Below are 26945 nucleotides of genomic sequence, written 5' to 3'. Positions count from 1 at the left end.
TGAAAGCATTGTGTGGACCAGCGGTCTGCAACCTTTTCCTCTCCAGATGTTTGGGACTATGGATACCGTCAGTCTTGGCCAGCCTAGTCCATGGTGAGGAAGCATGAGAGTTGTAGTCAAACCTCCGGCGAGCCAACCAGAGTTGTAGTCAAACCTCGGGCGAGCCAACGTTTGCAGACCCCTGGTGTAGACAGTACGTTTAGCTGCGTTGTCCCCTCTGCAGCTGATAAAAGCACGGGTGTGTGTTGTGATATATTGTCACTAGGGAACTTAACCTTAGTTTGATTACGGTGAAGTTTACAGATGCAATTACAGATATTAATGGTTCAAAATATAAGTTATACGTGGATAAAAAGTTGAATACATTAATATATGCTGCATCCTGGATTTCATTATGACTGGTTGAATTGAGGATGTGGGTGAAACATGCTGTGTTTAAAAATAAATAAATAAATAAATAAAAACAATTACGGACAGGCCTAAACCTAACCCATTTAGTTTCCTGCAAGGATCTGGTCTCTATGCAAACCCATCTTTGCGCTTGGCTTCTCATATCTTCCAATAACTGGGATACTACTCTTTTCCTTCGCCCCTGTGTTGGCTTCCTACATTAGGGCCTACCTCTTTGGTTTGACTGATTCGCGATTTCTCCTAAACGGGTTTGGTTTTGGTCTTTCTCTTGGCCTCCAATGTATACCCTTTCTTTACTATTCTGCCCTCACCCGACGACCATCTTGCTCCATCCTCCACATTGCTCCTAGTCTGGGAGTTTTTATTTTTTTAACCACAACCTGACTTCAAATGCCACCAGATTAACTTTAACATCTGTCAAATCTGTAATCTACTCCCCTTTCGCTGTAGTGAAACACGTATTGGCATAGCGCCCCCATCTCAGGCTGAAGAGTGGGACTTCCCATTTCTCCTTTTTTTCCACTTAAGGTTTTGAACTTTGCTACTTGAATCCTTGAGCCTCGCAGGAAGGCTATGCATGCGGGATGGCTCCCTATTCAATCACCTTTTTGTTTACTTCATGCAGAGACTATTTAATGCTGCCCTTTTATCACTTACTGTTTTAGGACTATGTAATTTCACAGCAGAGGGATTTCTCCAACCATCAGTGTGCTGTTTTTAAAGTGCTTCTTGGCAAAACACTTCATTTTTTTAATAAATCAAAATAAATCCATTTACTACTACTCCATTCTGCTTATGCACAAGCCCACCCTTTCTTACTTGCCAGGAATCGTTCGTTTAGCATATGGCGAGTGCAGATTTTGAGGCCTGAAATTAGTTTTGAACATTTATCTGAAATTGACTCTTGCTCTTGACTTAAAACTGAAAGGTGAACTCTTGTGGTGTGGTATTGACTGGCTATGTGCTGTTTTGCAATGGTCCTCCAACATGGATAATTTTTAAAAATGTTTTCTTCATATCTTAAACTTTATATTTTTTGTTTACTCGCATGTTTCTTTTCTTTTCACTAGAATTGGTGGACAAGTGTATTGGATCTCGGATTCACATTGTGATGAAAAGCGACAAAGAAATTGTTGGCACATTGCTTGGGTTCGATGATTTTGTCAGTATCCTTTTCTTATTGTTCATTTAATTTAGATAATTTGCTTTTTCCAAAATCGTACTTTTCACATTTTAATATAAGCTTCTTTTAAACGGTATGAATTTAGGAAATATGTTGGTGAATGGCTATAAGCCAACTGGATCATCTGCCAAGCCCCTGAAATTTACAAGGTATCACATTTCTTTCATTCTAAAAGCTGTTGTATCACATACTGCACATTTTTATTAAAGCATTGCTGATCAATATATTAATATGAAATGGTTTTCTCTACTCCTATAAAAATGATTACACATATGATTTACTTCTTTGGGCTAATAACTGGTTTATTTTTAGCCCAAATTACTTTGTCCTAATGACAATTTGTTAATTTTAAGTTCGCATTTTTTCCCCCTTGTGACTTCAGACAGCCTGGTGGTCCCCACTTGTTGACCACTGTGCTCTCATGTTTGAATGCCCCATTTTCTTTTTTGCATCAGTGTTCGGAGTCCCTTAACACTCAGTTGAGGAACACTATGCTTCAGTTGGGTAGACCGTGCCCCCTTTCACCTTGGGGCCTTCTATCTGGCCATGCTGTCATGTTGGTTACAATTGCCACTTTGACATTTCTCCCATATAATTGCTACATACATGGGTATCTGTTAGGAAGAATTTCATCCTGTGTGCAATTCTCGCCACTTGGTGAGTTCCCCAGCACTTTCTTCTGACACTCTTGGGTTAGTTGTAACCTTTTTTCCTCAGTCATTCTTTTTCTGTAACTCCGGGAGCCCTTTTTGTTTATATTTGGTCTGTTTTCCACCATCTTTTTTTGCCATCTGTATTTTACTATTGCAGCCCGCACCACCTTCTGCGCAGGGTTGCTGGAAGCTCCTTAAGCTTCCCTCTTTGGTTTTCTTTTATTTTTCTGTGCTAACTTAATGATACCAGGATATGGGGGGGATACTTTTTCTTTTGCATGATCAGCCCAACCTACCTTATGTGGAGTGCTGGGGGGGATACATGGTATCTCTTCTCATTTCTCCTGTAATGTTCTAGTTACAGCGCAAGTCTGGAGTGGCTGGTGGCAGTGGACATTTTCTACCGTTTTAAAGAAAAAAATGTATTTATAAATTTTACACGCAGGCTGCTATCGCAGCTGCGGTAAGGGCCATGGGTCACCATTGACCTAAAATTGGTGCATGCCTTTAAAATTGGTGCATGTCTTTTTTTTTTTTCGCCAACTCATGATGGCTTGCCCTTTTTTTGAACCTTCTCCTGCTAATCTGGGTGGGAGTGGAAGTCCTGCTCCTTTGTCTTTGCCGGGCTACCGTTGAGAAGCCTGCCCGAAGGCGCCAGTGTATTTGCGAGGACCGGAAGCTGGGAGGACACCGAAACTCCTTAGGTCTTTGTCCTCCAGTGTGTGCTTAGATCCAGTTCTGACTGGGTGTCTGGCTGTCGCCTTGGAATAGCCACCACCCGTAGTTGAGTGTAATCTGCATGCTGATTGGCTGGGTTTCTGTATAGAAGGCGACTGCCAAAGCCGACCGAGTGACTGCTGCAGCTCAAGCCCTTTCTTCTGTGCGACAGGGAAGATCCAGACCAGATGTCTTCTTCCCCTGGACTGGTGGGCCTAACAAGTCTCGAGACCAGCTACAGTTTTAGCCATCCCACGACGTGTTGCGACCATCCAGGCCTGCAATACCCAAATACTCTGGGACCCCTGGCACTGCTGTGGTGCATCATCTCGTCCAGCACAGTTCTGGCTGCAAACTCGTGGGAATATGTCTGAGCCTACAGAGACTCATCCCGATCGTAGGAGTCCCCGCAGCTGAGTTGTGGACAAAGAGAAGGAAGAAAGTCTGCCGGGTGACAGCGTCTCTGCTACAAAGCCTGTGTCGAACCTCCCCAACCTGGTGCTGAGGGTCTGCTGGGCATCCCTGTGACTGAGTCTCACTGCCCCTGCCAAATGTTCTTCCTTCAGCCGCCAACGCCAGAGACTCGAACCAGAGCTGCTGTCGTCTCACCTTGGGGACCCGCCGGTGACATCGCTGTTCATCAAACAGGGCACCGTCTCACTCCTGGGTACTTACCTGGGTAGTTTTTGTGTTGCTGTTTGTGCCTCCTGAACTTAAGTCACGTTGAGGTGGATGACCCAACTGTGTTCTCCCGGGCATTAGGACATCGGTCCTTGAGACAGAAATCCTTCAGGTACCCTACCTAGTCCCCCTTTAACATTTTAATCCAATCCTATTAGCTACTTGTTACGAAAACCCATCTTCTAAACATTTTCAACATCTGCCTTCCTTTGTTGTTCTGCCCACAGGCCACTTGTCCCCTCTCCCCCACCCCCAGTGTCCACATCTGACTTTGAGAGACGCATTCCCTGGAAAGGGTTGGACTTCTATAGATAAGGCCTACACAGTTTTAAACTACCAGTATTACTATTTTAAGTAAATGTTGGTTGATGAATTATTTGCTAACCTGAAGCTACTCTACCTGTTTCATCTAAAGGCCTACTGAATTTAGTATTTCAACAGCAGATACTGAGTGTATACATCTATCTGGGTGAACTATTTTTACTTACTGGAATGGCTTGATTTAACATTGCCTTAGTATATATAATCCTTATTTTTTTCTAATATTACAGTGTGTAAGTGCTTCCTTGACTAGAGGTCTGCTCGGGGCTCCAGCTAGGGGGAGCATTTTACTCCCTCAGTTTAAACTTTGAGAGTAAATGTGATTTTAAGAGAGTAAACATGACTTTTCGCCTTTGCAAGAATAAAATGTATGTGACATCCAACTGACGTGTGCAAAAACAGTATGGAAATCATTACCATGCGGCAGGGTCTGCATTGTGACGGAATAAACCTTTCACTATTTCTCTAAGGTGCCATTTCTCCTGTATATATTCACCTGTTGAAAACACAAAACCTAACCAATTACATAGGAAAGAAAACATGAATTGTATTGTGTGTTTTGAGGTTCAATAGCAGAATTGTCTTATGATGTTTAATGAAAGTCCTCATTTCCTGGAGCTATTACTACTTAATGTTATGCCAGTGTTCTGATACAACTGTGCACAGGCAAGGACTCTCTTCTAAATTCTATACCTAATCTCATGGTCAATTGGTTATTTATATAGCGCTTTTGGCAAAGTGCCGTACATAGAACATATTTATCGCAATTATCACCACACCAAAGCCTGTACTCCTTTATCAACCTCGAAACGATGAAAGGCTCAGTTGGCCTTGCCGGGTTTCGAAACCTGCAACCTACAGATCACAGCATCGAGCGCTCAACTGGCTGAGCTATCTATTTGGCCAACATCCTTCAGAGGTTGGTAAATAAGAGTATCGACTGAGGTATAATAATCATAGTGCATAGATGTTGGACAAACCATGTCTGAAGCGGCACGTAAAGTTAAATACCTATCTGGATTATCACAGGGACAGGTTTTGCTGAGTTGCTATTTAAATTACAAATGTAACTTCTGCTTGTTTTTGAACAGCGCTTGCACTTCTGGAGTCAGGTTTTGGTTGTTTTAATTGTAGTTTTGAAGATCTGAGAGTCTGGAACACCTGTGGTTGGTGTAATGACACTCGCTCACCCTTAAGCAAAGACTGCTGCCACTGACCATTTATAGTAGTGTACCCCATTGTCTGCAAGGCTGACTGAATGTAAACTAGACCATGCTTACTCATTTAACACAATGTTTTTAGAATGAAGAGTGTATATTTAAATAGTGTAAAAATGATCTGCTTCTGCATTATAATGCACACAGCACATAGCTCTAAAATACATTTGTTCAATACTTTTGCTTTCACTAGGGGGAAACGCATACTTTGTTATAAAAGATTAATTCTCAATTGCAACTTAGTTTTCCATTTGATTAATTATACAATCCTAAAATGCTAGGAAAATAAATATGCACAGTGCTTCTGTTTCCTCCATGAGCATCGACCCACAACAGCAGATGATGAATGGAAAGAAACCATTCCTTTCACAATGTGCACTTTCTTTTTCTGAAAGGCTTCAGAGAAAACATCTTTTCAGATGCTTTTCTCCATGGCTGGCAATTAGATCCATATAGACAACAAACAAAAGCGTTCTGATTTCCGTCAAGTAACATGACCTTTGCACTGCCCTTTCCTCCAAACCTGTGTGTAAATGTACACAGGAAAATAATAAAGTTGTCATATTTACAAGATTTTCATGTTTAAAAAGGCCTGGTACAAACCTCATATGGCGGCCCAAGTCTGTTCAAAGTTCTTTGTACTCTCCTACAGCCCTTCTCCCTCCTAGACTAAGCGTGGCTGCTCGGTCATAGGTACCAAACCTTTTGGATAGTTAAGGCACAACCAAATAGTTGGTGCTTTGTAAGAGTGAGTCTTCTATAGCCCTACCACAGGTGGACTTCAGTAAAACTCTCTAACAGTACACCTCCCCTTTCCATACACATGTGCATTGCCCTGTCCTTTGCTGCCCCCCTGGACTGGGGTCGAATGCATGAGCCTGCAGTACTAAGTGACCTAACCTTCCCTGGTAGGTTTTGGCTGCCACACCTTACCAGCAGGGAACACCTCTGTGCTCAGTCCCCCCTGTTCCTACTTGTGCTTTTGAGACTGAATATGGGGCTGGCATGGCTAGCTACACCTCATACAGGGACAGGCCACGGGTGGTGAAGAAACTTTCTACTTGACACAATATTTGCACCCTCGGCAGGGAGCTGGACTTATGTTGTCCTTGATTGCCTGTGCTGCACGTTTGGATGGATGGGCTACTCTGAAATGCATTACCTGTTCTCGTCTACGCTCTCAACTACATTTAGGATTAAAATGTTTCCCAGTCTTAATTTGCGCTGTTTACAAGAGCTTCTTTGGCGGGGATACATCAGGCAGCCCTCCCACTTCATCGAATTAGTTTTGTTTCTACCGTATTACTATACCAGCAGGGTCAAGGATACCTCTTGAGCAATAAATGAATACTAAACTCTTGTTTTTAATGAACAGTTTTACTTGAGTAGACCTCCCATGGCTGTAAGGCTAGTAATCTTTCTGGGCAAGAATGATCTCTGTTTTCCTGTGACAAAAATAGTAGCAAGTGTTGCCATGGTTCATACAAACTGTTAGAAGTGTCTCTTGGATCGGCAGTCATTCATTCCATTGCTGCTAAAATCCACACACTCGTATTATTGCGCCACAATTCTGCTAATGTAAACTTAGCTGCTTTTAATAATGCTGTGATCAATCTATCGTTGGAGGCTTGCCTGGGATAAATTCTTCTAACCAGTATCCTAAGTAAGCTTACAGCTGGATCCCACAAAATTTCTACACCGATCTCGTTTCTTCTAAACTGTAGCATCTCTTTGCAAAATTGCTCCAGAGTCTGGCATGACCAACAAAAAGAAAAGATAATTGTTCTCCACATTCCCTCTAGCACCTTGACGAGAAGCCAGTATTCATCTTATGTAGTCTAATGGAATCCAGATATCCTCTGTGTAGGCCACTGGTCAGAATAGTCTGTGATGAGGCATTTGGGGAGTTCTATTCCTAAACACCCGAAGAGCCAAAGATTGCAGACCCTGCTAGAGCCTGTCTCCTTGTGTTGTACACAGAATTATGACTGGTTGCGCTGCTCCAGATTTCATCCCATTGTTCTGATGTTGGTGAATACCCTTAGCCTTTTTTCAATTTTTGCATAGATTTGGTCTGTGTGCAGGTGGGCCCTCCTAGGATTTAATATAGTTCATAGATCAAAACGCCTTATTCCTGTAGATCTCTTGAGTGTTTCTACGAAGTCCCTAGTGGTCCCTTTGCATATTTCCTGGTTTAAAACCCAATGCCATATATGGAAATATTCTGTTAGTCTTGTGGAGGCTGAATTCCCCTTTACACGCTAGGAAGGAGTTGATGGTATTTGTGAGCATTTTCCTCAAATGGCTGCATCCTCCCCTTTCCAAGCCATAAATGGAGGCATTTAATGTACCCAAACCTCTGGACCTGGTTGGTTGCTCCCATACTTAAGACTTCTGCCGTGGCTAGATTAAAGGGGGCCTATGTGTTTTCAATAGCACGTTTCCAGAGGGCTATTCTTGCTACTGCCCCATAAATTTGCCATCACTGCTCGGTTGAGTATTTTCAACCATTCTCAAAGTATGTGTAATTGGGAAGCCGTGTAGTATCTAGATACTAGCAGCCCATCTCACCTCTTCTTCCCCCCCCCCCACATTTTTATAAAGTTTTACAATATAATGTTCCAATATTACTTATCCCTTTTCCACCCTCCACTACCCTCCTCCAAGCCCAATTGAATCCCCTGTGCCACTTCCCAGAAAATCATATTCAAGGTATCTAGTAAGCATTTAAGTTTACCTTAATTGTAAGTGTAAGAACCTGAATGAATATCCAATAACTGAGCTTGCAGTCTTTCAAAGCATTTGAGATCTCTTTTCTTGCGCCAGACATGCCAACAAGGGTTGCCATAACTTACAAGAATTTGCAGAGGAATCTGTGCTGGATCTTTTTGCCAATATCATCCAGACCCTGTTTAACCACACATTGATAATTGGCTGTGTATTTCTGTGCAAAAATATTTTGCTCCCAGTAATAATGTTGTAATCCGCCTACCCCTGCGTGGGTTTATAGGATCAGCACCGCCCAGTGTTGTGCCCGACATGTGCACTCCGCAGTCCCATGGTATTGCCACCTCCTTATAATTTTAAGTGTAGGACCTATTTCCAGAATTGCTTTGTTTGGACATTCCCATCATGTGCTGTGGGACCCCAATTCCTGCATATCCTCTAACAATTGGGGGAACATTTCTTTTTTTTTTTTAGCCATGCAGCTTGATGGGATCGAAGTACCATCTTGGCATTACCACCATATCCTGTCTGTATTGTATATACATAGATGCCTGTCTTGTTCTGACCCATATGTCCTCATCGTTTTGTTGTAAAATAGTGTTTTAGATCAGTCTCCCACTGTTGCTTATATTTTTTTGGGATAAAACATTTTTGTTTTACATCACAATCAAAACATCATCATGTAGGAACTAGCATGTCTTTTCAAAAGTCAACATTATCAGACTCGTTACTAATCCCCCAAAAACATTTCCCAAAACCTTTAATGCATTTAAGCAGCATCACCCCCGCTGTGTCTTGTAGGATTTAGGATCCTTCTTCCCACCTCCACCATATTTTGTCAGCTTTAACAGGGCAGCCTCTTGCATTGTATATTCTGTGCTCTATCATTGCACATATGTCCATGTCCGTTGCCCATTGCTCCCCATCTTTGCGCTATGTTACGCTTCATCAGCCCCGCTGCTGTTAAAGAGCAGCCTTTCCCATTTATTAAGAGCAATCTCATCCGGAATACCCAGGATGAGAATCTTTGGGTCCAGTGGTATATGACAGGCAAGGATCTTATTGAGTTCATTGCAGCATGCGTTCCAGAAGGTGTGCCTCGGGGGGCATGCCCATAGAATATGAAAGAAAGTCCCCTCTTCCTCTCCACATAGGAGACAGTTCGGATTCGGGGGTTCTCTTCCATCTATATAATATCGTTCTGGGGTAATACACTGCAAAAATTTTAATTGTACCAGCCAAAGTCTAGAAGAGATGCCAACCGCCCTTGGATGCATTAGTGCTTGGATCCAGTCTTCTGGGTCTATCTCTCCCACATCCACCTCCAATCTCGCTTTCAAGCTCGTCAGTTCAGGTGTGGCAAAGGATGTGATGGCGTTATATAGAATGGAAGTGCATTTGTTGGCGATGAAAGCTGGGAGCATGCTGCGTCCTATTGGTGTGTAGTCCGGGATACTGGCATTTACAGGTATATGGTTTCTTAGGGCATGGGCCAGTTGTACATAATGGTATCGCTCAGTACCCGGGAGTTGGAATTTTTGTTGTATGGCTTCAAACGGGGCTAGTGCCCCTCCATCAAGAATAGCTTCAAGTCTCAGAATCCTGACCCCCACCCATCTCGGCCATGTCAAGTTTCATTATTTCGGGTAGATTGCTATTTGCCCACAGCGGTTGTGCTTTGGTTATTTTATTTTTCCACCCTACGAATCCGTGCGCTTGTTTCCAAACAGTAATGATGTGAGTCGTGGTCATTGGTGGGGGGGGGTTCTCGGGAGGGTTTGTATAATAAGTGCAGTGGGTCGGTGTCATGCATAGCAGCAATTTCAGCCCTGATGTGGGGGAGTTCTCTGTCCCCGTGAAGCAGGTAATTGACCACTGCAAGTTGTGAGGCCCAATAATAGGTTTGGAGGCGGGCCACCCCTATCCGGCCCTCCCAGATCGATCTTTCAAGCGTGGTTAGCGCTATCCTTGGTTGCCCTCCACCACATATAAGTTCCGGGAGGAGGGCTTCAACCCGGACAAAGTCGGAGTCTGGGATCTTGAGTGGGGCATTCTGTAAGACAGAGAAACCTTGGGAGAGTCATCTTAAAGAGTGCAGCTCTGCCCATGGGTGTGAGGGGGGGGAGCTTCCAGTGGTGAACATCACTGACAAAACGGTCAATTACCGGATGGATATTGTGTGTTGCATAGTTAGTGAGGTCTGTTGTCACCCAGATCCCTAGGTATCGAAAGCCCTGTTCTACTCTGTACAGGCAGTCCTGGGGGTTGACCAGCACACCACCCTTCACCGGGGAGGGAACAGATTTCCCCCAATTAATTTTGAGCCTGCTAAATTCACCGAAACGGATAAGCATTTGTGTCACTATAGGGCAGGTCCGGGCTGGGTCCCCCAGATATATCAGGAGATCATTTGCGTACAAGGAAATTCGTTCTTCGTGCCCCTCGGCCATCTGAATCCTGTCCAGGCTGCATTTTGGCACAGCCAAAGGGCGAGAGGCTCGATCGCAAGGGCAAAGAGAAGGGGAGAAGAAGGGGGCAGCCCTGTCTCGTGCCCTTTCCCAGAGGGAAGGACCGGGTGGGCCAACCATTCACCCTGACCTTCGCTTGGATGTTCGTATAGAGTAGTTTAACCCATCCCAAGAAGCCGTCGCCAAACCCCATGCGTCTCATGATTTCCCAAAGGCTGTCCCACCTGACCGAGTCGAAGGCTTTTTCGAAAACAATTGCCAGTAGGGCGAGAGATGTGTCGATAACTGGGGCCCGTTCTAACGCCAAGTGGAGCCGATGCAGATTCATTCGGGTTGATTTGTGTGGCATAAAGCCACATGGATCAGGGTGTGGGCTACCAGTTGCAGTCCGTTGGCTAGGAGCTTGGCGAGGACCTTGCCTTCACTAATAATTAGTTAGATAGGCCTGTAGGAGGCGCACATCTCCGGGGGTTTATCAGGTTTGGGAATTACCACAATGGTAGCCTTTCATAGGTCTGGTGGAAGGGTGCCTTGTTCACGGGCACCGAGGAACATTTTGTAGAGGGGGGGGTTGCTATTTTGTTCCCTCCTAGCTTTTGCCAAGCTTTGGCCGGGAATCCTTTAGGGCCTGGTGTTTTCCCTGTTTGGAGTTGTGCTAGGGCTTCGGTTATCTCCGATTCAGAGAGATCGGAGTCTAGTTCCGCTCGCTGTTGTGCTGTCAGTGATGGAAGTTCTATATCATCTAGCAGAGTCGGGGCTCGATATAATTCTGTATAAAATTGGGCGAAGGCCTCTGCTATTTCGGCATCTGCCTGGTACCTCTCATTGTATGGAGTAACAATTTCCCGGACATATCGTCGGCCCTCATCCCTCTTTTCAAGCCAGGCTAGCATTTTGCCTGCTTTGTCCCCCAGCTCGTATATTCTCGCTCTGGAATCCCAGTGGGCTTGTTTGGCGTTATCCAGCATTATATTTCTGAGGTGTTCCGTGGCTAGTTTAAGGCACCCTTGGGTCTACGGGGTGAGGTCAAGAATGTGGTTATTTTCGGACTGGGTCAGCTCACCCTCTGCCTCTATAATTTTTGGAGTCTCTCTCTTTTTATTCGCTGTCCAGGAGATTATTGCTCCTCGGAGCACTGTTTTGTAAGCCTCCCATATAATTACTGGGTTGTTCACTGCCGGTTCATTTATGTCAAAATATTCGTCGGAAACCTCTGTGAGGTGGTCAATCACTTCGGGGAACCCGAGGTGGTAATTGTTCAGTCTCCGTGTTCTGGGAGGGGTTGTACCTTGCATTCGCATTTCTATGATTAGGGGCGAGTGGTCCGAGATTCCACGAGGGAGAAACTCTGCGGATATTGCCTTATGTAGGTCTGTGTTCGGGAGGAAGAGGTAGTCTAGTCTGGAGAGGGCGAGTAGCCCTTGTTTCGGGGTGTAGTTCCCGCCACACATCGCGAAGGCCCAGGGCGGATACAAAGTTAGACAGCCTCGTTGGGGTATCCGGGTTGCGCCCTCTAAGGTGAGTACGATCTGTGGTATTGCACATTACGTCGTTAAAATCTCCCCCATTATCCACCTATCTGGCTGGGGTTTTCCCATGAGACTGGTCAGATCATCCAGTAATTCCTGGCCCAGTCCTGGTGGGGAGTATATCGACACAATGGCTAATTTCTCTCCCCAGAGCGATCCCAGGATGGATACATAGCGACCTCGGGGGTCCTGTTCTACGACCTGCAGGGAGAACGGGACTCATTTGTGTATGAGGATAACGGTGCCCCTGGATCCCATTGTGTGCCCCGCATGGAATGCGGCCCAGTAGTTGGTCCTTTGGAAGAGGGTGCAGTGTGTTCCCGCTAGGTGTGTTTCGGGTAACAGGGCCACATCGGGAGAGTGTCTATTCAACAGTTGCCTAATCAGGCGTCTTTTGATCCCAGCACCCATTCCGTTCACATTCCAGGTGAGCAGTTTGAGGTACCTGGGGCGATCAGTCGGTGGCGACTGGGTTTTTGCTTGTGCCATCTAGAACACGTGTTGGAGGGCTAAGAGGATGTCACAGTCGGTAGAGTTGCCTCCCGTTGGTATGTCTTGCGGGAGTAAGGTCCCGGTAAATGGTGTTGTAGGGTATATTATGCAAAGGGTTGTGATTGGGTAATTGTTTGAACATGCTCTAGTTCCGAACTAACGAAATATAAAGACATTCCCCCCCCCCAACTTGAAGTACCTGTCGCCCGAACATCGCTGATCTTCAAAACCTTAGGGGGTCAGCTCACACTTGAACTAATGTTAGGAACAAATGAAGAGAAGAAACGGTCTGCTCCGTTTTCCTGCGCCGTTTAATCACGTTCCTCGTGTTGGATCAAGCCACACAGCAAAGAGCCGAGTTCAAGGAATAGCGTGTCATTGCGCCGCAGTGATTCATAATGCTCCTTTGGTGTAGGATCGCTGCATGCTCATCTTTCATTTTGGTTTGCTTCCTGCTCCGGGGGGTTCCGATTCCATCCCTGCAGGTTCTCTCACGGGGAGGGGCGGTCCCGTCCAGGCCGGGGTGTCCCTCTGTCTCGTTGGTCTCGCTTTCCAGTCGCCTTCGATGTGAGTTTCTGCCCATTTCCAGGCCTCTTGCGGGTCGGTAAAGTGTACTGTGGATCACTTATGATAGATTTTAAGCTGTGCTGGGAAGAGCAGTCTGTATTTTACGTTCATGAGGGCCAGCTGTCTTTTAAGTGGTTCGAAGGATTGCCGTGCCCGTTAAACCTCTCGGGTGTAGTCGGGAAAGAATGTGATTCGGGCTCCGTTGTGGGGATTTGTCTCTTTTGACCGCGACATCTGGAGGAGGGCATCCCTGTCCTGGTAATTGAGCAGTTTAGCGATCACTGTACGAGGGGGCGCGCCCGGGATTGGTCTACCCGAGGGCATCCTATGGGCTCTTTCAACCGAAAAGAATTTAGAGAAGGAATGGGGTGCAAAGATATCTACAAGCCACTGTTCTAAAAATGGCTCCATGCTGTGCCCCTCTTCTCCTCCTGGCAGTCCAAGAATGCGCACGTTGCGACGAGATCTTCCCTCTCCCTCATCGACTCTGGATTCCAGGGTTCTCAGGCGGGTCAGGGTGTTTGAAAATTGTTGGGTGACGCCTCTGATGTTGTCTTCTGCTTCAGAAATGCGGTGTTCCGCCTCCTCTGTTAGAGAGGTGAGTTTTTGAAGATTGTGGCATAGAAAGTAGACGTCTGCCGCGATGCTATCCATTTTGATCTCCATGGAGGAGCGCGAGCTAGCCATAGCGGCCATCATGTCCCTTAGTGAAAGATCACCCTCGCCTCTGGGGGAAGTCGGCCGTGTTGTTTGATCCATCAGTGCCGGAGTGGTGGCGATATACATCATTTACAGAGTAGAGATTAGAGGAGGCGCTTACTGGGACGGGGCTCCCAACTACATAAGAAATCCGAGTTTCAAGGCTGATTGAAGAGCCAGGCTTTCGTTTTGGACTTGAAGGCACTGAAGCATTCTTCTGATCTGATGGTGAGGGGGAGGGCATTCCACAGCTTGGAGGCTATTTGTAGTTTGAACCTAGGGATGGTTAAACAGTGGGTCTGGGCGGTTCTTTGAGGGCGGGTAAGCGCGTAGCGGGATAGCCGGTTGCAGAGATACGGGGGAGCTTGGTTGGCTAGGCATTTGTGGGTAAGGCCTAAGGCTTTCAGTGAAATTCTCTGTTTGAGAGGTAGCCAATGTAGATTGGATCTGGATTCCGAGATGTGGTGGTTTCGCAGGATGTTTAGAGCCGCTCTAATGGCGTTGTTCTGGGAGATTTGCAATTTGTTCAGATTCTCTTAGCTGGTTCCTAGGTAGAGGGCGCTACCATAGTCTATTTTGGCCATATTGAGCGTTCTGGCCAGTGTGACCGTGTTTGAAGTGGTCAGAAATGGCTTGCAAGCTGCAATGAGTTTGCAGGTGTATGCTGAAGCAGATCTGACTGCATTTGTTTGTCGGGATAGGGATAAGGTGGCGTCAAGGTAGACGCCTAAGGTTTTGGTGTCTTTCGAAACTTGGATGGTGTTGCGATCGATGATGAACGATTGGTAAAACGGCTCAAGTTTATTAAGGCATTGCGTAGTGCCCAAGATGAGGAGCTCAGTCTTGTCATCGTTGAGGCATAACTGGTGTTGTGCCATCCAGGCTTGGATGACCAGGTAGACGTCATTCAGGGCCTTGGTGTCAGCCAAGTAGTCTCCAGTGATGGGAATGAGTATCTGGGTGTCGTCAGCGTAATTCGTATAAGACACCCAGATAGTCAAGTACATCAAAGAGCGGTTTTGTAAAAACAGTGTTGGCGACACGCAAGAGCTCTGGGGGACGCCGCAGTGAATAGGGGAGGGATCTGCGGCTGCAGATTGAGAGAAGACCCGCATAGGTCTATTACTCAAGAATGATTGGATCCAGGCCGTAGCTGACAGAGAAATGGGCGGCAGAGTGAAGATGCTTGCATAAGATTTGGTGATTGACTAAATTGAATGCTGCAGAGAGGTAGAGTAGAAGTAACAGGGCCAGTTTGCCGTTGTCCTTTAGAACTTCAATTTGAGTTTTTAAGTCTAGTAGAGCTGTCTCTGTTCCGTGTCTGGGGCGGAAGCCAGATTGTCTAAGACCTAGGAGATTATTGGCTTCCAGGTACTCTTCGATTTGCAGGTATGCTGCGTGGTCTAAGATATTTAGCAGAAACGGGACAGTAGTAATAGGTCGGTAGTTGGTGGGTATGCTACGGTCAAGGGAGGGTTTTTTGCGCAGGGGGATCACCCATGTGTCCTTGAGGTTGTCGGGGACAGTTCCTGTTTTAATTCATCCAATTGAGCGATGCCAAGAAGAAGCTGTCTTTGTGCGTGTCAGAAGGGTGACTTTTCCAACGATTTTCTGCACAGAGTTTAGTTTTGCTGAGTACTCTTAACTGTGGTGTGAACCAAGAGTTAAGGTGTGCACGTGGTTTGGCCGTGGTTTTACAGGAAGCATTGATGAAGGATGTGATAAATGGGGCCAAATCGTGGGCCGATTCCTTAATGATTGGGGAAGGACAGGGATCACCCTGGCAGTTGGACGGTTTGATCCTCGGGATGATGTTTTCCACCTCTGCAGTGGTGAGAAGGCAAAGCGTTTGAGATTGGGCAGGTCAGGGGAGAGGGCCCCAGCTGGGGTAGGAGGGCGATTGTCCAGTTTCAGGCTGTCTTGTTTAGCTATGATTTTTAGATTGAAGCATGGTGATTTTATTCAGTAACGCTGCCTGAATGTTAGCACACCATTTGCTATCTCTAATGCAAGTGTAGGGGGACGGGGGGTGGGGGTAACGGGTGTTTTGAGTTCTTTTAGGATCTTAAAGAGTTCTTTAGAATTGGAGTCAGCTTGCAGGATGCGATTATTGAGGGTTTTTTTTTGTTGCCTCTATAATGGCTGCTTTGTAGGTGAGCGATGCCAAGAAGAAGCTGTCTTTGTGCGTGTCAGAAGGGTGACTTTTCCAACGATTTTCTGCACAGCGTTTAGTTTTGCGGAGTACTCTTAACTGTGGTGTGAACCAAGAGTAAAGGTGTGCACGTGGTTTGGCCTTCCTCCAATTTGATGGGGCCAATAGAATCTATAGCTGTGAGCATACTGCAGTTATAGATGTCAGCTAGAGTGGTGCAGTCATTGCTGGAGTCAGTGGCTGCTTTAAGCGAGGGAGTAGCAGAGGGAGAAGTTTCTCCTTGGTTATGTCCTTTTTGTTTCTGGTTGAGAGAGCAGGCGCTATTGGGGTCGGGATACAGGGGGAAGCTTCAATATTGAAGGTGATGATGTGGTGGTCTGACCATAAGCAGGGGGTATTGGCCAGGACATTGATAATGCAGTTAGAGATGGCTAGCCAGCCTTTAGAATGCGTGGGCTCTTGGATGTGCAAGGTGAAGCCAGAGTTAGAAAGGGCGTTTTCCAAGACTAGTGCAATAGGATCTTTGGGGTCGCCAAGTCCTAGGTTGAGGTCACCAAGGATGATAATTTGTGAGTTAGTTTTTGCATTGTCAAGGAGGAGGGTAGAGATTTTGCCGACAAAGGAGGGTGCAGGGCCTGGGGGCCTGTAGATTAGGTGGATGGTGGCTGTTTGATTAGGTGTTAGTGCGAGTTTAACTGATAGTAGTTCAGCGGACTAGAGTTTAGTATTGGTCGATACTCTTAAATCCAGAGTGGTTTTGTGGATGATGGCTAGGCCACCACCTCTGGTTTGGGAGGCAGAGGTGCGGTCACATCTCATGATGCCGAAACCAGGTGGTAGGGCAAGGGATAAGGAAGGACCGGATTCGGCATGAAGCCAATTTTCAGCTATGGCAATGAAGTAGATATCTGAAGATGTTATAAGGTCTGCTATATCTAGAGCGTGCGCTGGGAGGGATCTGGCGTTGATCAGGGCATCCTTGATAACTGACAATTTTGCCTCTGTAGAAGAGGGTTTGCTATTGATGGGTGCAGTGGGTGAGCAAGGTGGTGTGTGCTTGCTTGGGGAGATTACTGCGGGTGGGGCGTATGCGGAATCTGGTGCCTAATCTTTTGTTTCTAAGAGATAAGGAACACAGTTGATTCGGAGTGGGTTTACTAGCGAAGTGTTCCAGCCAGAGGGCTGGGTCGTTGAAGTATGGGTTAGTGTCAGTGTCAGTGTTAGGGTGCTGGAGGCCTAAGGTGGGTCTCATAGGGTCCATTGTGGGGGTCGCCATGCGCAGGGTCGGGGGTGGAGGGGGGGGCAAGGCTTGGGAGAGATAAGGTGAGTGATGGCTGAAGGTGTCGGCCGTGTCGGACTATGTGTAGCTGGGTGATAATTGCTGCTTCTAAGGGCAGAATGTGATGCAGTATAAGGAGCGCCCTAAAGAGCATGGTGGATGTGCACCTGGGAGGAGATGCGTCGCAGCAATAGGCAAATTCGATTATGCTAGGGCAGTGCAGAGTCAACAATAGGCAGGTTCGAATTCAGCTAGGGCAATACACAGTCAGTAGTGAGCAGGTGTGCTTTTAACTATGGCAGTGCAAAATCCACAATCGGCAGGTTCACTTTGGTTGAGACAGTGTAGAAATCAGCAGTAGGCAGGTACGATTTAGCTAAGGCAGTACAGTCAATGGTGGGCAAGATCACTTTTAGCTAAGGAATGCACATACAGGGAACAAGTTGGAGAGTGCTTAAGAATAAAGGGGGACACGGATTGGGAGGTGGTTGGACCAGAGCGTGTATGGTAGACATTAGGTGAAAGTGGCAGTTCATGTACCTCGTGATTGGGGGTTAGTGAGAGCATACAAGCGTCAATTGTAATACATAGGTGAGTAGTTCTGAGGCGGTAGATTGTACTCTAGTATGCAGGTCGACAGCTCTGAGTACCGGATGAGGAATAATAGGCAGGTGGAGGTGTCTTGCAAAGATGCAGTACCTCGGTGTAGGGGCGACATGGAAGTTCTTTTAATGTTACCTCATACAGGTGGTCCGGTCCGGCAGGGGCAGTCGAACGGCATCGAACAGGCAGTAGCCTTGATTCAGGGTGCCTTGGAGAATGTGGGCCGGCTTCGCCTGCGGTCAGCCAATGGCTGTTAAGAACGGTCACAGGCCAATCGGTAGGCGGCAATGGCTGTTGTGGGGAGCCTGGCTAGGCAGATGAGGCTCCAGGCAGAAACAGGTGGCCATTTTGGAAGATGCTTGGTACCTCGTGTACCTGAATGCAGGAAATGCACATAAAGAGTGCTCCTTTAGGGCGAGGGGGAATCTGGGCCCTCGAATTTTGAATCAGGGCTTTGAAAAGATTTCCATCGTATCGGTCTCTTGCAGGGAGAATTCATCTTTGCGTTCCTAGAAATATTTAATAATTTTCTTTTTCTTCGAAGAGCTCTCACATATGTGAGCATCCTCCCCTTTTCCAAGCTTCAAATGCTTCCGGTACTACTCTGGTTGTGAAAATATAGATGTGAAAGGAGAGGGAAATGAGGTCGCCTAATTCTTGCTTGTGAACCAGTTGGTCTAAATCGATTGGGGTATTATGGCATCTAAATGTTTCCAAAGGAGTGTGTCCACCCCCTTCCCATCCCATGCCCACATTTATTTGAAGGGTTTTGCCATATCTACCAGAATGCGCAGTTGAGAAGCTCCTTAATTGGAGCACCCCAGCCCAGCTTTTATTGCTGGTGGTGACCAAATTACATATTTTTTATAGGTCCCTACTTATTACGGGAATGGCTTGAAAGAAATAAAGTAGTGGAGGATAAATGTTTTTATAATGTTGATTTTCCCAAACCGGGATATGACTAACTCTTCCCATCTCACTGATTCTGAATGAATAGCATCATATAGGGAGGGTAATTCATCTTGTATACATCTGAGATCTGATTAGTCATTTGTATTCCCAAGTATTTCATACACTTGTCAGCCCACTTCCAGAAATCGTGTTAGAATGTCTTCAGTAATGTCTAGTCCCAGGAGTTCGAATTTCTGTCCATTCATTTTAAACCCTGAACCTTGTGCACATTCTGCTATCCTCTCCCATCGTGCCCACTGCATTAATTCCACTAGTTCCAATGAGGATAGGAGTATGTCATCTAAGAACAGAGTCAATTTATATTACTGGTTACCAAAGTTGATTCCACCTAACCCCTTTGTTAGTTTGCCCACATCCTTCTTGCTAATGGTTCCAATGCCAGAATAAAACAAAGGCTACAGTGGGCGCCCTTGTTGGACTATTCTTTCAAATTTTACTGCAGCTGATATGATAGTTTATTTATATAGCGCCTACACACAATGTGTTTCAAAGCGCTTCAAGGCAAGGAAGGGAACTAGGGGAAAATACAACATTCTTACAGACCATGAACAGTAAGGATGTGAAATTAACTATTGTACTCGGCCTGACGACATTTCAGATAGTGCAAGTGCTAAGACATAGATAAGGGAGGGGGAGAGTGGGAAGGAAATGGAAACAGACATGCGACTACCGTATTAGGCCTGACGACATTTCTGGTAGAGCCGGAGGAAAACAAAAGGTAAGGGACATGGGTGCAGAAAGGGAGGGGAGGAACAAAACAAGTGACTATCGTACTAGGTCCGACAACGTTTCAGATAGTGCTGGAGGGAGGGGGGGGCAGTAAGGGGAGTGGGGAGCGACAGACGAGGTTGCTATCATAGTAGGTCCAGGGACAATTCTGATAGAGTAAGTGCATAGAAGAAAGTAAGGGGGGGGGAGGAGATAGAAAAAGGGAGAGGGAAGGGGAGGAGAGAACAGAGTAAGCAGTCAAAAAGAGTGGAGAAGCAAGAGAGGAGAGTGAATACAATTGCAGAAGTCAGTAGTAACACATAATGTTGCAAGCCAGGATACAAGATGAAGATGGAACATCATGATTCAGGGCCACCATGAGTGCAAGATGCCAAGGAAGTCCAGCATTAGAGTTGAGAAGGGTGACGCGCCATGAATCAATGATAGATTTGTTGATTCTGATTTGTGTTATTGGATTCTTGTAACTCGGGAATATCCAGTTTTTATTGTTCTCCAAAACCAAATTTCTTCAACACTCCATAAAATGTCAGTCTAATTTCTTAATGGTTTAAAAAATGGAGTGGCCGGGCCATCTGCAGAATCGGGTGATTCTGGCTATTAAGTGGATCACTTTTCTTATTTGGTCAAAAGTCTGTCGATGTGTTACAAACCCTGACTGATCCATATGACTAATGCTAGGAGGAATTATCCAATTTGACTGAAAGTAAATTACTGAATGGCCCAGTTCACCGAATTTAGGCTGCACGAAATGATTGTACAGCAAAAATTTGTAAAACTACGGTTCCATTATAGCGAACGAGGGTTGTGGGGATGTCCCCTACACCCATTGCTTGCAATAATGGTAACCGGGGTTGCGGGAGTGTACCCCACTTCCGGGACACTGGAGCAGGGGACTTAAACAAAACAAAGTTTTAAAAGAGAAAGGAGCCCTGCAACATCAGTTCCGACCTGCGTTGCAGGGACGAAACTGACGCATGGATTTAAGAGGAGCACCAGCGGACGGCAATAAGGTAAGTAGGGGAAGGGGGATGGATATAGGGCTGCTGCTGGGCCAGGGATTTTGCTTGTTTGGCTGAAGGTCAAATAGATAAGGGGCGAAATTGACTAGGGTCCATTCTGCCGCAAATTTATTGACCTAGATCCAACAACCCAGATCCATGCTATGAGCCTCCCTAGACTCTAGTTAGTATCTTTGCCTATATAAACCACACAGTTGAGGTTTTTCCCAGGTTGAAAATTGTTTTAAATAATTCCTTCATGGAGTCTTAATTTCCCCTGACTTCCAGAAAGAATTAGCTGCTATACTATTACAGATCTAAAAGTCTTCTAAAATAGTCCTGTTAAACCATCTGGTCGTGGGGCCTTGTCTATTTAAATTGCTATAGATTTCTAAATCTCTTGTTTGGTAATTGAGGCATCAAGCCAGTTGTTTTGGTCCTCTTATTGGGAAGATCGGCTACTATCCCTATGTTCTTTTTTTGTAGGCGGTCTTATAAAAGGTCTGTATTTTTCTCGCCAAAGTGTTACCTTCCTTTCTCATCACTAATGACTGTTATATATTCTGCTGTTTGCTTCGTAAAACGTTGTAAGCAGCTTGTCAGGTTTATTAAATTATTCATAATCCCTTTTTATAGCTAATGTTCTTTCAGCCCTGTTAATTTTCTAGATCCAGTCTTTCTGTATTCTTCCAACCTTTTTTTTCATTTTTGTTTGCATTGGGGAAGCTGTCTTTTTCCTAATCTGTGCTAGTTTGGTTGTTTCTGCGAAGCTTTTACAAACTCCTTTTAAGACTCCCATGTGGTCATATGAGGTCAGAGTGGACGGGGTAAAAAGTGAAAACTGACCACTCTGTCATTTCTATAACTGGCTTGTGTGAACATATTTTGGCACTGTCCAGCCCCTTTTCTCTCCCCTTTCTCCGACTCACTCAACTCAAAAGGTGACCACTTCTTGTACCTCTCACCCTATCCATGAATGCGTTATATAAAAATATATAGTCAATCTGGGTAAAACTATGGTGACCCTGGAAGTATAAAGTGTATTGTTGGTCATGTGGGTGTTGGGCTCCCTAAGCAGTTTAGGCCATGGTCATTAAATGTATCTAAGGGTGCCTTTTGATGGTAAACTGTATTTAGTTGCTGTAGATTTGAAGTGGCCCCATTCCACGGTAATGAGTGTTCGTCTCCAGCTAGTGCAATATCTCCTCCTGAGAATCTTTGTACTAAATATTTCCCATGCCCAACATTTCGGGAATATACTGAAGTGAGGGTTAGCCCTTGTTAATTTATGACATACCAACTATAATGGATTGGGAGATGAATACTCCCTGAAATGGTAACATTTGCCTGAATAGGTCATACATGATTAAAATATTTCAGGCAATACCATTGTTGAGAACGTTACAATCTGATATAGATTGTTATTGCCTGTCTCAAGGGTTATCCATTTGCAGGATATGTAATTACAACTCTTACTATTATGAAATTAATTTGGGATCAACAAGATGATTTTATTCATATCGGTTTGACTCCCTACATATTCAATTCACCAGAGGAGGCAACAGCTTTTGTACAAATGCCTATGCCAAGTACAGACCTAAATCTTGGCCTTAGTACTGGTGATCTGCCCTCTGACTTAAATGAGGACATGTTAAGGCAATTTATGGTGGTTGCCGCAGCGATTAAAGAGCTTGCGTGGTTAGAGCCCTATATGAATAAATCTTGGGACTCAAAAAAGCACCCCCTAGAACGGTAGCAACAAAACCATGGTCCTTATTTCCTGGAATGCATGTGGGTTGAGAAACTTCCAGCAGTGGTTCAGAGTAATTGAAAAAAGTGAGAAACCTGCTGTGATGCTACTGCAGGAGACTATGCATATGTCTACATTTGATGTAGAGGGTTTCATTCCTATGTACAATTTTCCAAAAGAGGCCTTTTAGGCAGACCGTCGGGAGGTCTTGCAGTGCTAATCAACAACTCCTATAACTTGTCATCATGTTTAATCTACAATGACCTGTTTTCCGTCCAGCTCTCTTTACCCCCGGAGAGCCCAATGTCTGTCGCCTAATCGTATGCATCTATTGGAACAAAGCTACAAAAATGTTTGCCCATTTGGTGGACCATCTGGATTTTATCCTTGAAGGTGCCACAATTCGAAATCCTCATGTAAAAATTGTAATAGGTGGGGATTTTAACTCAACTTGCGCTACTCCCTCTGCCTGTACCGGTAGGAGCTGGGGTAATTACCTGTCTGACTCCGGTATTAATGGGAAGAGATGGGTAGACTTTTTTTTTTTTGGGATATTCAAATGATGCAACGGGATGCTAATACGTATAACTATACTTGGATGCGTGGCAACTTTAGATCGCTTATAGACTATTTCTTTATCGCCACTCCCCTATATGTCTTATCAGATCCTCTTACTTTAATCAATCCAGCTTGTGGAGACCATATGGTTATTAAATTGGTGTTGACATTATTTTGTAAGCAATTCACGATGGAAATTGGTCTTGCATTTGTAGAAGAGGACCGGCATAAACTGACAGTTAGATGGAATCCCTACATTTGTAGAAGATTTCTTAATCGGATCCTTGCCGACCTAGCCATCAAATTTAGTGAGCATGGGGTGGGATGTCCAATAGTGGAGATGGAGGGGGAAAATTGTAGACAAATTCAAGAGCATGTGAACAAGCTGGCAAGAGAAATGGATTCTAGGCCGCCCCGTATCATCCAATCATCCACCAGCATTCTTTAATTCTATGATTGCTACATTTAAAAAAGAACAACCAGAACAACAAACATATATATATATATATATATATATATATGCTTGTTGAATCTGCTTAGATCACATGCTGTGCATAGGCTGACATCTAGTGAAGCTGTGGAGCATTACATCTCCCTGCTGTGACGTCCACTGTACCCATGATCCCTCACGCGTCTAGGACCCTCAGATTGTTTTTTTCCGCCATACTGGTCGGAAGCATTCCGCGGAGTTCCCTGGCCTTAGCCATACTTTTGCTAAAATATTGTTATATTTCCCCATTTCTCCACCCCAACGTCGAGTCACCGAACATCCAGACTCGACGCCGGCACGGAGAAAGAATCGACCGTCGAGAGCTGCACGACGGATTTGGGCCTAGGAAGGCCTCTGGCCTCGGCCCTGCAAGTAGGGAGAGTGGGGGGGTGGACATACTATACACTCTTTTGGTATATAGGTACATTCTTATATATTCCTACACTTATTAGCCCGCTGCCACAAGGTGCGTATGGAGGGTACCCCTTTCCAATTTTGCCCCAAGTGCAACCGCAAGTACCCTTGGGTTGACGGGCACGCCACGCGCAATCTCTGCTTACTGAAGGACCACCCCGAGGCTAACTGCAGAGCGTGTAGTAGGTTCAAACCGAAAACACTCGAGGAACGTTCGATCAAGCGTTGGGCCCACCACGCCAGGAGTCAAGAGGCCATGGCAGCGGAGGGTGCCTTCAGCAATGGCAGTGACGCTGTGCTTTCGGACGGCGAGGGCAACGTAGCGTCAATTGACAGCCAAGCGCAAGTTGCCGACCTCGGAAGGTCGTCCGGCAGGGCGGCTATGGGGAAGACCCACCTCCCCAGCGACACAAGTGCTACCCACAGCACTTCCACAAAACACATGAAGTCCAACCGAGACTCCACGCGCATGCCGAGTACTCGGAAAGAGGCACAAAGAGAACGGTCCGAATCGGTGTCCTCGATCTAGATCGCCGCATGATTCCAGGCAACCATCGACTGTTGCCAGAAGTGCCTCGCTCCCCAAGGCAACGGAGGTTCGATCGTCAGAACACGAAGCCAACCTTTATCCCCAGACTGCACTCTAGGAGTCGGCGTCAACAGGCCGCGCAACGGCTGTTCCCGAGTCCCAACCTCCACACTCCAGAGATAGGGACACTACCCCCGAACCTCGGCGCCAGGTGTCGAAAGGCTCCGAAGGGGCGAAAAAACAGGGTAAACACTCTTCCACCCACGGGAAGGGAAAAAACAGAGGAAGCAGTCTTTGCCTCCTTCCACACCTCAGAAACATTCAACCCTTCATAAACTGATGGACAAGTCTTGGTCTTCTGTTATCCCAAAGACCCCTGTTCAAACCAGTAGGTCTAGTCAAGTTAATACAGGGAAAGGCCTTCAAGAAAGAATCATTCCTAGTTCAAGAGAATGGTCTAGTGATGACAGTCATGTCAAGGATGTCATCATTGGCAGATTTCTACGCCAAAAACCCTGAACACTCTTTTACGCCCAACGGGTCAACTCCCTCTGGCTCTAGGGATCCTATACCCCCAAGTAAGAAGTCCTGGGTTGAAGCTCCTACTTCAGACCCCTTCAGTATACAGCCCTATTCTCAATATCGGGGAGATCCATCCTTTTGTGAGGATCCAGAATTGGGCATGTTGGAAGAACAAACTGGGATGGGCTACTATGGGGATGACTAGGACCAAGAGTAGGAGGAGGAGAACCCAGAAACCTACAGGCTAGATTCCCCGGTAGATAAAGAACCCCCGGTTACCGACTCCCCTGTCGATAACCAGCCTCTCTTGAATGAATTGCTACCCAGAGCGGCAGAACACTTCCACATTGATACCCAGGGTGCTCAGGAAGAGAGGGACTTTGCCGAGGAGTTAGTGGGAGAAAGGAGACCTGTTGCCCAGGTCATCCCTAGCCTTAAGTCAATTCAAAGAAGGATAGACCCTTCCTTTGTGAATCCCTATCTCAATAGGGCGGTAAACCCCAGAGTTGAGAAGCTTTTCAGGGCAGCCCAAACAGACCCACTGTACATAAGAGAGCATCTGAAACCGGACTCCCTGGTAGTGACAAACACCGTAAGAGGGCAGGAACACCCTTGTCATTGTCGGAAGCTCCTCCCGACAAGAAGAGCAAGAAGATTTATGGCTTAGGCAAGAAAGTAGCCTCCACTTCCGCTTAACAGGCAAGGATTGCCAACTCCACCACCCTGCTGGCGAGTTACAACTGCCACCAGTGGGAAGAAGTCAAGGCACTCATATATTCCGCAACAGAACCCTTAAAAAGCCAATTGGCATGCGTTTCGGCAGAAGCAAGAGCTGTGTCCGGTTGCATATTAAAAGCAACCTTTGATGCTGTGGATAACGCCAGCAGATTGATAGCAGAAGGTACTGTTATCAAAAGGCATGCTTGGTTGCGACAGTCTGGGTTCAAAGCCGAAACCCAGGCATCATTGATAAACCGGTGGAGTTGGATCTATTGTTTGGAAAGGCGGTCGAGGACGCACTGAAAAATGCCAAGGACGAGTATGAGACACTCAAATCCCTAGGCCAACTAACCAGTAAACCCCCAAACCAGAGAGGGAATGGCAATTTTCGTCGCCCATGCGGACAAAATTCCCAGAGAGGGTTTAACTATTCCCAGGGGCAGGGTACACAATGGAACAACAGCCAACAGTCTACCCAGGGTTAATAAGAGAGGGCGTGGTAAAGGTAGAGGCAGCCCCAGTAGAGGCGGCGTCGGCACGCCTCCACCAAAACAGTGACACTCTGTTCAGGGTCCCTTCTCACGCATCCCCAGTAGGGGGACGCATTTCCAACTTCACCCAAGCTTGGGAAGGGATCACATCAGACAGATGGGTGCTGTCCAGTGTGTCTGCAGGATACTGCATAGAACTGTTAGAGCGTCCCCAAAACCACCCTCCACGACAAAGAATACATTCTTTGGACCACCAGAAGATCCTCCTCGAGGAGATCGTCAATCTTCTAGCAAAGGACGCGATAGAACCCGTCTCGGGACAACAGGTAAACAAGGGTATTTATTCAACTTACTTCCTTGTGCCAAAAAAAGATTTGACAATGCGCCCAGTATTGGACTTGCGGCCTGCAAATAACTATGTCAAGCCCCAAAAAGTTTGCATGACTACTCTCCAAGAGGTAATCCCCCTCCTAAAAAAGGGGATTACATGGCAACATTGGACATGAAAGATGCCTATTTTCATATTTCCATGTTCCCACGCACAGAAAGTACTTGCGCTTCAAGGTGGACAGTCGGCACTACCAGTTCAAGGTACTACCCTTCGGGATAGCCTTGGCTCCAAGGGTATTCACCAAGGTACTGGCGGTGGCGGCGGCACACCTACGCAGGGAGGCAATTCCGGTGTGCCCTTACCTGGACGACTGGCTCATCACGGGGGAGACCCCAGTAATTTACAGAACAAACATTCAAAGGACGATCGACCTCCTCTTCGAATTAGGTTTCTCAAACGAGAAGAAGTCCTGTCTGGTGCCAAGCGCCAACAGTTCCTAGGAGCTATCCTAGACACGCAAGAGGGGGTTGACCTTTCCATCAGAGGAAAGAATTCGGAATATACTACTGCAATATGAGGCTGGTCGCCAGAGAACTGGGAACGCCCTGTGGATGAACTGGTCAGGGATGTTTGTGTACGCTTTTCCACCAACACCTCATCAGGAAGGTGGTCAACAAGATGAACAGAGTCAATGACGCTCGTCCTAGTTGCTCCCATGTGGGCGAGACAACCGTGGTTCCCA

The 26945-nt window shown here is 46.1% G+C and overlaps 1 protein-coding gene across 1 annotated transcript in view; it reads left to right on the top strand.

The window, feature by feature from the left end:
* The window catches only part of LSM5 (LSM5 homolog, U6 small nuclear RNA and mRNA degradation associated), a 147608-nt gene that overhangs the window by 86085 nt on the left and 34578 nt on the right, over positions 1 to 26945 (top strand). The window contains exon 2 of the mRNA XM_069613226.1: positions 1482 to 1577. Within this exon, the coding sequence (XP_069469327.1) occupies positions 1482 to 1577 (96 nt within the window). The remainder of the gene's footprint in view (positions 1 to 1481; positions 1578 to 26945) is intronic.

Source organism: Ambystoma mexicanum, chromosome 5p (genome assembly GCF_040938575.1).
Source record: "Ambystoma mexicanum isolate Mex_15411 chromosome 5p, UKY_AmexF1_1, whole genome shotgun sequence".
In the NCBI taxonomy this organism is placed as follows: domain Eukaryota; kingdom Metazoa; phylum Chordata; class Amphibia; order Caudata; family Ambystomatidae; genus Ambystoma; species Ambystoma mexicanum.
This window is presented reverse-complemented; position numbering and strand designations above follow the sequence as displayed.